This window comes from Neoarius graeffei, chromosome 16 (assembly GCF_027579695.1).
Source record: "Neoarius graeffei isolate fNeoGra1 chromosome 16, fNeoGra1.pri, whole genome shotgun sequence".
Lineage (NCBI taxonomy): Eukaryota > Metazoa > Chordata > Actinopteri > Siluriformes > Ariidae > Neoarius > Neoarius graeffei.
Window position 1 is genome coordinate 24,386,486 of NC_083584.1, and position 9,318 is coordinate 24,395,803.

The 9,318-nt window shown below is 44.1% G+C and overlaps 1 protein-coding gene across 1 annotated transcript; it reads left to right on the plus strand.

Moving 5' to 3' along the window:
- Positions 1–733: 733 nt before the first annotated feature.
- galr1a (galanin receptor 1a) lies at positions 734–9,094 on the plus strand. The gene is given in 4 exon segments (XM_060942018.1): positions 734–1,402; positions 8,197–8,262; positions 8,473–8,731; positions 8,734–9,094. Coding segments are annotated over 4 exon segments (1,044 nt in total). The 3' UTR covers positions 8,784–9,094.
- The last annotated feature ends 224 nt before the right edge of the window (positions 9,095–9,318 follow it).

Genomic DNA, 9,318 nt, shown 5'->3' on the forward strand with positions numbered 1-9,318 from the left:
ATGCCGCCCCAGTGCCAAGTTTTCCTTGTTAAATGTATACTTGCATGGTACTTGGTTAATTAATTGCAACTGATTGAACCAAATGATAAGACATAACTTGGTTTAAAATTTGGTCTCGCAGTGAAGCTGGTTTGGCATTGACTAGGAGACCAAATCTGGCCACTGGGAGACCATTTGGTCTCCTAGTAACTATGTTAAAAAATGCTCTGACTTTAAGGATACTATGAGGCAGCCAGTGAATAAAAATGGGAGTGATGTGATCAGAATGAGATCTAGAATGTAAGTTTACAAAGAGTTCACTGATTAATTGATTTGCTGTTTCACTGATCATGCAGGTTATGCTTCTGCAGGTCTGAGGCTGTGAGAAGATGACGGGGCGTGATGCTGTGAGTGCCGTCCTCTTGGCAGCGCCCATGTAATGACATTGCTGTGCTGGAGGAGCGCATCCAGAGCGCATGCACACCGGCGAGCAGCACAGACACACGCGCGCACGACGGTGAATTAATGACCGGTTGTGGGAGAAATCTCTCTCTCTCTCTCTCTCTCTCTCTCTCTCTCTCTGTCTGTTTGTTCTTCTAGCTTATGTTTGTGTATATGTGATAAGGAAAGGCTGTTTGGAGCTTGAATGCACGGGAGCGCATTGCACTGCATCACCAGCGCGCGCTTCGGGGAAATCTACCGACAGATTAAAGACAAATTTGGCATTTTTATTTTTGACGTGTGCAAGAAAATCATGAACATATATAATCAGAGTGGTGGTGGAGGTGGTGTGTGGGAGAGCCGTACAGACTCAGAGACACCGGCGAAGTTGCTGCTTGGTATTGGAACGGACAACCTGGTGACGCTGCTGGTGTTCGGGTTGATCTTTGCGCTCGGTGTGGTGGGAAACTCGCTGGTGATCGCCGTCCTGGTGAGGCAAAGAGCAGGTCAACGCCGCGGCACCACCACGAACATCTTCATCTTTAACCTGGGCGTGGCCGATCTGTCCTACCTGCTGTTCTGCGTTCCTTTCCAGGCCACCGTGTACATGCTCCCCACGTGGGTACTCGGAGCCTTCATCTGCAAGTTCGTGCACTACTTCTTCACCGTGTCCATGCTGGTGAGCGTGTTCACGCTGTCCGCGATGTCCGTGGATCGCTACGTGGCCATCGTGCACAGCCGGAAATCGTCGTCTATCCGTGTGGCGCGGAACGCGCTGCTCGGGGTGCTGGGCATCTGGGCGCTCTCGCTGGCCATGGCAGCGCCCGTCGCTTACCACCAGCGCATCGTGGAGACCGAGGATAACAGCACATTCTGCTGGGAAGTGTGGTCTGATCCCAAGAGGAGGAAAGTCTACGTGGTGTGCACGTTTGTGTTTGGCTACCTGTTGCCCTTGATCCTTATTTCTTTCTGCTACGCGAAGGTAATTATCCCGGATGACCTGGAAAATTAAAGTTGGAAGTTTCTAGATACACTTGATTACAGAATGTACACTACCGTTCAAAAGTCACACTTTTATTTACCACCATAAGTTGTAAAATGAATAGAAAATATAGTCAAGACATTTTTCTGGCCATTTTGAGCATTTAATCGACCCCACAAATGTGATGCTCCAGAAACTCAATCTGCTCAAAGGAAGGTCAGTTTTATAGCTTCTCTAAAGAGCTCAACTGTTTCCAGCTGTGCTAACATGATTGTACAAGGGTTTTCTAATCATCCATTAGCCTTCTGAGGCAATGAGCAAACACATTGTACCATTAGAACACTGGAGTGAGAGTTGCTGGAAATGGGCCTCTATACACCTATGGAGATATTGCACCAAAAACCAGACATTTGCAGCTAGAATAGTCATTTACCACATTAGCAATGTATAGAGTGGATTTCCGATGAGTTTAAAGTGATCTTCATTGAAAAGAACAGTGCTTTTCTTTCAAAAATAAGGACATTTCAAAGTGACCCCAAACTTTTGAACGGTAGTGTAATTACTATTAGATTAGGTCCTACACAGGAAAAGATACAATAAAACTTTATTAATCCCCAAGGAAATTCTTGTGCCAGAAATTGCTTCATAACAATCCATCCATCCATCCATCCATCCATCCATCCATCCATCATCTGTCACCGCTTATTCTGTGCAGGGTCGTGGGCAAGCTGGAGCCCATCCCAGCTGACTATGGGCGAGGTACACCCTAGACAAATCGCCAGGTCATCGCAGGGCTGACACATAGACACAAACAGCCATTCACACTCACGGTCAATTTAGAGCCACCAATTAACCTAACCGCATGTTTTTGGACTGGGGGGGAAACCAACGCAAACATGGGGAGAACATGCAAACTCCACACAGGAAGCCCCCATTGGCCGCTGGGCTCAAACTCAGAACCTTCTTGCTGTGAGGTGACAGTGCTAACCACTACACCACCATGCCACCCTTCATATAAATACATTATAAGTTAAAATACAACAATAAAAGCTAAAAATAAGGTGTATGTAAAATAAGAAATAAATGCCTAAAAACAGTGTCTAATAGAACAACAGTAGAATAACCATAGAAATGCTGTAAGTTACATAAGGGGATAAACTAAAAACTAAGCTGGAAATAGAAAATGCAATGCCTTGGTGGTTCGTATTGTCTCATCTCATCTCATTATCTCTAGCCGCTTTATCCTGTTCTGCAGGGTCGCAGGCAAGCTGGAGACTATCCCAGCTGACTACGGGTGAAAGGCGGGGTACACCCTGGACAAGTCGCCAGGTCATCACAGGGCTGACACATAGACACAGACAACCATTCACACCTACGGTCAATTTAGAGTCACCAGTTAACCTAACCTGCATGTCTTTGGACTGTGGGGGAAACCGGAGCACCCGGCGGAAACCCACGCGGACAACATGCAAACTCTGCACAGAAAGGCCCTCGCCGGCCACGGGGCTCGAACCCGGACCTTCTTGCTATGAGGCGACAGCGCTAACCACTACACCACCGTGCCGCCCGGTTCGTATTGTAATAAGAGAAATAGGGTAAATTATGTAAGAGACTAACCAAAAAAAAAAAAACAACCTTAAAGTACACACAAACAAAAGTACACTGAGAGGGGAAAAATAATGGAATGTAATGAAAAGTAATATTTTATGTAGTGAAAGTAAATATTGCACATGACGTTGGGGAAAACAATATTGCACACGACAACTCAGTATATTGCACATGATATTGGTATTTGTTACGACCACTAGGCTCAAGTGACCATAACATAAAAGGGAGTCCACACAGTTGTTCCAATTTTAGCAATATTTTAATTAAATAATAATAATAAAAAGAAGAAAAATGAGAAAGAACAAAGGAAAACCTGCGCTGGGCAGGCCTTCTCCCAGGGAAGGCCTGAACAGCACACAACCAAACAACCAAACCAAAATGCCAGCAAAGCACGCCCTCCAACCTGACAGCCATAGGCTGTATTTGAACTGTTCCGCCTGTTTGGCCAAAGTGACAAGATACCAAACAGCTCCTCCTAAAGGTCGGGAGGGGGAGAGAGAACAAGTTCAAGATTAATATATCAAAAAGGTGGAGTAAGCACTCTCAGCATGACCAAGCTGGGCGTGACATCACTCCCCCCCAAAAGACAGAGACCCATCTCTGGGACTCTGTTCACTCTAACAAATCTATTATCCATAACCAAAATCCCCAAAAAACCCAGCACACCCAATACCTTTTTTTTTTTTTTTATAAATACCCCACCTACACCACAATAAATCACCTCCCTCCACCCAAATTCCCTGCCCCAAACTGCGTACCATCCAGCAAATCCCGGCGCCTGGATAGCAAGAGAGGAAACACAAGTTACGACACAGAATCAGAGGTCAGAGAAGAGACAAAACATCCCACTAATAGTCATCAGGAGCCCGAGACAATGCATCGGCCATAACATTTTCAGACCCCTTAATGTGCCTAATAGATAAATTGTAGGGCTGCAGAAAAAGAGCCCAACGCATTAAATGCTGGTTAGTGTTCTGCAGAGACGAAAGAAAAGTCAAAGGGTTGTGGTCGGAAAAGACCACCACAGGGTGCACCCCACCACCAACGTAAACATCAAAATGTTGGAGTGCCCAAATAAGGGCCAGGGCCTCCTTCTCAATAATAGAATAGTTAAATTGGTGACAATTAAATTTCCGGGAGAAAAAACAAACTGGTCGGTCTATACCATCCTCATCCTTTTGGAGGAGAACAGCTCCTGCACCTACCTGACTAGCGTCTACCTGCAGCTGGAACGGTTCCTCCAGCTTAGGAGCAGACAGGACAGGTGCAGTGGTCAAAAGAGCCTTAGCATTTTCAAATGCTTTCTCACACTCAGGAGTCCAAAGAAATTTAGCTGAACTCTTTAACAAATTAGTCAATTCAGCCGGTTTTCCAAGGCGGTGCCCTCGCCCAGACTTCAGTGACACAGTAGCTTAAACCCCACGCAAACGCGTTCTAACTGGGGAAAATGCCAACTCCACTCTATGCCCTCCCGTAACGCACGCCCAAACACACTTACCGACTCTACTCTTAATCAAACAAAACAAATGGTTGGTCAAACAACTTCCGCAAAAAACTTCAAAAGAGTTAACAATCACCATGTAATCAATCACAACGTAACCAGTCACTTTACAACCAATGCGAACCCCCCAACAAACCACATGGCATAATAGCTTACCTCACTTCGTTTAAACAAACCAAGTGATTAATCCAAACTCCACTATTAAACATTTGGAACGAGCCCCCATATGTTACGACCACTAGGCTCAAGTGACCATAACATAAAAGGGAGTCCACACAGTTGTTCCAATTTTAGCAATATTTTAATTAAATAATAATAATAAAAAGAAGAAAAATGAGAAAGAACAAAGGAAAACCTGCGCTGGGTAGGCCTTCTCCCAGGGAAGGCCTGAACAGCACACAGCCAAACAACCAAACCAAAATACCAGCAAAGCACGCCCTCCAACCTGACAGCCATAGGCTGTATTTGAACTGTTCCGCCTGTTTGGCCAAAGTGACAAGATACCAAACAGCTCCTCCTAAAGGTCGGGAGGGGGAGAGAGAACAAGTTCAAGATTAATATATCAAAAAGGTGGAGTAAGCACTCTCAGCATGACCAAGCTGGGCGTGACATATTATTGTCATGACTGACCAGCTGTCCATCTTGCAGAAGGGGGAGGAGTTACACAGTTTGATGGCCACTGGTAGGAAAGACCTCCTGTGGCGTTCCGTGGTGCTACTCAGTGGCCTCAGTCTCCTACTGAAGGTGCTCTGATGTGACTCCACTGTGTCATGAAGGGGGTGGGAGGGATTGTCCATAATACTGAGAAGTTTCATCAGCATCCTCCTCTCTGACACCGCCACCAACGACTCCAATTCCACTCCCAGGACAGACCCAGCTTTCCTGATGAACTTGTTGAGTCTGTTGGCATCAGCTGCCTTTACCCTGCTGCCCCAGCACACCACAGCATAGAAAATGACGCTGGCCACCACAGAATGATAAAATATCTGCAGCATGGTTCTGCAGACATTGAAAGACATAAATCTCCTGAGAAAATACAGGCAGCTCTGATCTTTCTTGTATAGGACATCTGGGCTCAGGCTGTTCCTTTGCTTCCTAAAGTCCACCACCAACTCCTTAGTCTTTGCAATGTTGAGCCGCAGGTGGTTCAGTCTGCACCACTCATGACTGAGCAGTTTTTTCCGGAGTTAAAAGTAGTTTCCTCAAAAATAGTTAATTTTGCTCTATTTTGAGTTTAGAGAGTCAAATTTGGATTTGGAGTGGGAGCAAAATTATAGAGTAAACGTAACAGTTGGTTGTGGCTCTGAACTGAGTAAAATAGTACAAAAGTTAATTTCAAGACACACTGAATCGAGTCAAATACCACCACAGAGAGTAAAATATTAACACTGAATTGAGGAGAACTCACCCTGGGGGAAAACCCCCCCAGCTCAATCAAAAGAGTAACTTTTACTCTTTTTCAAGAGGAACCAAATGTTATCTGGCATAGAGTAAAATTTTCTTCAATTTGAGTAAATTTTACTCAGGAAAATTTCCTATGTAATAGAGTGGGGAAACAAGTACTAAACAGGGTTAGGTTTCCCAAAAGCCTCTTAACGCTAAGAGCATCTTAACTCGGAGAGAGCGCATTCATTGGGCTGCTTGCTCTACCATTTAACGATGATCTTTGTGCTACGATGCTTTTGGGAACCTCAGGCCTGTACCTTTCTTTGTCACAGCTGTAGGACTCTCGGGGGGAAACCATGGCCTAATGGTTAGAGAAACAGCTTTGGGGCCAAAAGGTTGCTGGTCCACTTCCCTGGACCAGTAGGACTGGCTGAAGTCACCTTGAGTAAGATGCCTAACCCCCAAATGCTCCAGCAAGTGTGTCTGATTAGCCAAAGAAAAACTGATGCTGTGGTTATCAGTTTGGACAGGTAACCCTGCCATAATAAAAAAAAAAATAGGGTACCTTCATCCATCCATTTTCTATATCACTGATTCCTATATACGACTGGGCAATTTAGAATAGCCAGTTGACCTAATTGCATGTCTTTGGATTATGGGAGGAAACCCACACAGGCACAGGGGGAACATGAAAACTCAACAGAGAAAAGCTCCAGTCAACCAGCAGGCCAAATCTCAGAACCTTCTTGCTGTGAGGCGACAGTGCCAATTAGTGCACCACCATGCCACCCAATGTACCTGTAGTGTGCATTTATTTATTTTTACATAGAATGTACTACACTTTAAAACTGATTTACATCATTGGAAAACCTTAAGTACTAGACCGCGAGTTGGCCTAGCGTGTCCACCTCTCGACTGGGAGCTTGCAGGTTCTACTCGCAGTCGGGTCATACCAAAGACCATCATAAAAATGATACCTACTGCCGTCTGGCGAGGCATGCTGCAATACAGATGCAAGTGGGGGAGTCAAACTCTCATGGTTACCAGAGGACTAGCCCCCCACTGTAACCCTAGCTGTATAGGCAAGAGGCCGAGGGCTATTGAAATGGAGATTGGCGCCGCCCAATATGCCTTAAAGAGTTGGTTAGTACCGGGACAGGAGACTGCCTGGGAAGACCAGATCCTGGCATAAGAGGGACTTTGACTTTTGACTTGACCTTAAGCACTGCTGAAGTGCCTTTAATGAGAAGAGAAATAATTCAAAGATTCACTACATACACATTTCTATAGAAAAGATGTATCAGTTCGGTGACAAGGAATGGTACAGCTTAGTCCTCATTTTTCTAAGAGTGTGTAAGTATGTATGCGCTTAGATAACGTGATATCTTACTGTACATTTCACTTGTGATCATATTTATCCATGTGAGTAATTGTAAGTAATACGTGAGCACATCTTTTCTGTTCATGTGCTCATGAAACAGAAAACCCGTACAGAAAATGTGAATCATGTGATTTTCTGTAAGGGTTTGTACACAAGCATGTAGCTGATGTGCTGTAATCAACATGCCGCTGTTTAATTCTGTGGCACGGATCTGAGAATAAGTTCTGCTCTATGGATTGTTAGGTCATCCGGCCAACAGGAGATGAGCTTATGCCATCATGTGTTGTCCGTCGTCCGTTGTCCGTCCGGCGTTGTCCACATTTCACGAAAATTGCTTCTTCTCTCTCAATTCTTCACCGATTTTTATTCTTTTTGGCAGGAAGGTAGGTTTGCCTGGGGTGCATATGGCTTCTACCCAAATGTGCATAATTGCAATTAATAATGAAGATATGGAGTAATTAATCCCTAATGAGCAGTTTCCACACAAATCTCTTCTTCCTTAATACTTCACTGATTTTGATTCTTTCTGGCATGAAGGTAGGGGTACCTAGGGTGCATATAACTTCTACCCAGAGTTTCTTAATTATGACTATTAATGACGTTATGGACTAATTAAGCCTTAATGAGCAGTTTAACAAAAATCGCTTCTTCTTGGTCAATTCCTCGCCGTTTTGGATTCTTTCTGGCAAATATTTGAGCTGGACTGGTTGAGAGTAGAACTGCGCAAGGTGGCCCACTTTAGATCATTCTTTCTGTACTAGACAGGGCCGGAGTGAGCTACGCCCATTATTGACGCTCTCGTTTATAATTGTTGCTGTAAAGCAGCAGTTTGAATCTCCAAGCTACTTGATATGACAGATAAAGTATGAATTGTCTCTTTCACTTAAAAAAAAATGTATTTAATTGATATGCATGCAGGTACTGAAGCATCTACATAAAAATCTGCGAAACATATCTAAGAAGTCAGAGGTGTCGAAAAAAAAGGTAAGAGCAACACTATAGTTCTTGTAGTTCTTTAGAATTATTATATAGCTACAATAAAACCAAATCAAACTTCTATGATACAAAGCGACAGTAAATAAGCTACCTCAGCCTATCGTAATACCATGCATGCTAAATGAAAATATTTCAGTATGAGTAGTGTACAGGATGTGTTCATTTTCCTCTCACTTATGCATGCATGTTTGTCCTCAGACAGCACAGACTGTTCTGGTGGTGGTGGTGGCCTTCTGCTTGTCCTGGCTGCCCCATCATGTGGTGCATCTCTGGGTGGAGTTTGGTTCATTCCCCCTGAATCAGGCATCCTTCCTTTTCCGTGTGGTGGCTCACTGTTTGGCCTACAGCAACTCCTCGGTCAACCCCATCATCTACGCCTTCCTCTCTGAGAACTTCAGGAAAGCCTACAAACAGGTTTTTCAATGCCAGGTGGCCAGTGAATGCCCAACAAATGATGCTCGAGAAACAAGATGGAGAAAGTTCCACCCACTAACTGCACCATGGTTTAACTTTTTACACTCATTGACCCATTGACTTGCTCATGTTTAGCACTGGAGATTGCTTCAGGTACAAGTGGCACATGTAGTGGACAAGCTGTCGTCTTTTTTTTTCTCTCCTGTAATCACACACGCTATCACATTTCAAGCAGATTTCTCATTTTTAGGATCACTAATAGAACCCAATGTGAATTTTGCAGGAAGAAAATGTGTTATTCCGTTAAGTGCTGTGAAAGATGTGAAGATGTTTATTTATTTTTTACCCATTCTATTTCTGGCCTTTTTTCTTTTTTTTTAGTCTGAACTTATCCATGACTTGAAATTTATGTTTTGGGATTTGAACATTTCAGTTTGCTCGATGTGTAATTAGTCTGTATAGATAGTTGTTTCAGTGGCATTACTTAAACTACCACATTTCCTAATCCACCCACCACTTGATCACAAGAGGAGGAAGAAAGGTGGACCAGGAAGCGTGTATGAGCCTGAATTAGGAGCATCGACATCCACAGAGACCAAAGAAGAAGCTGGCATAGATAAAGAGCCTATA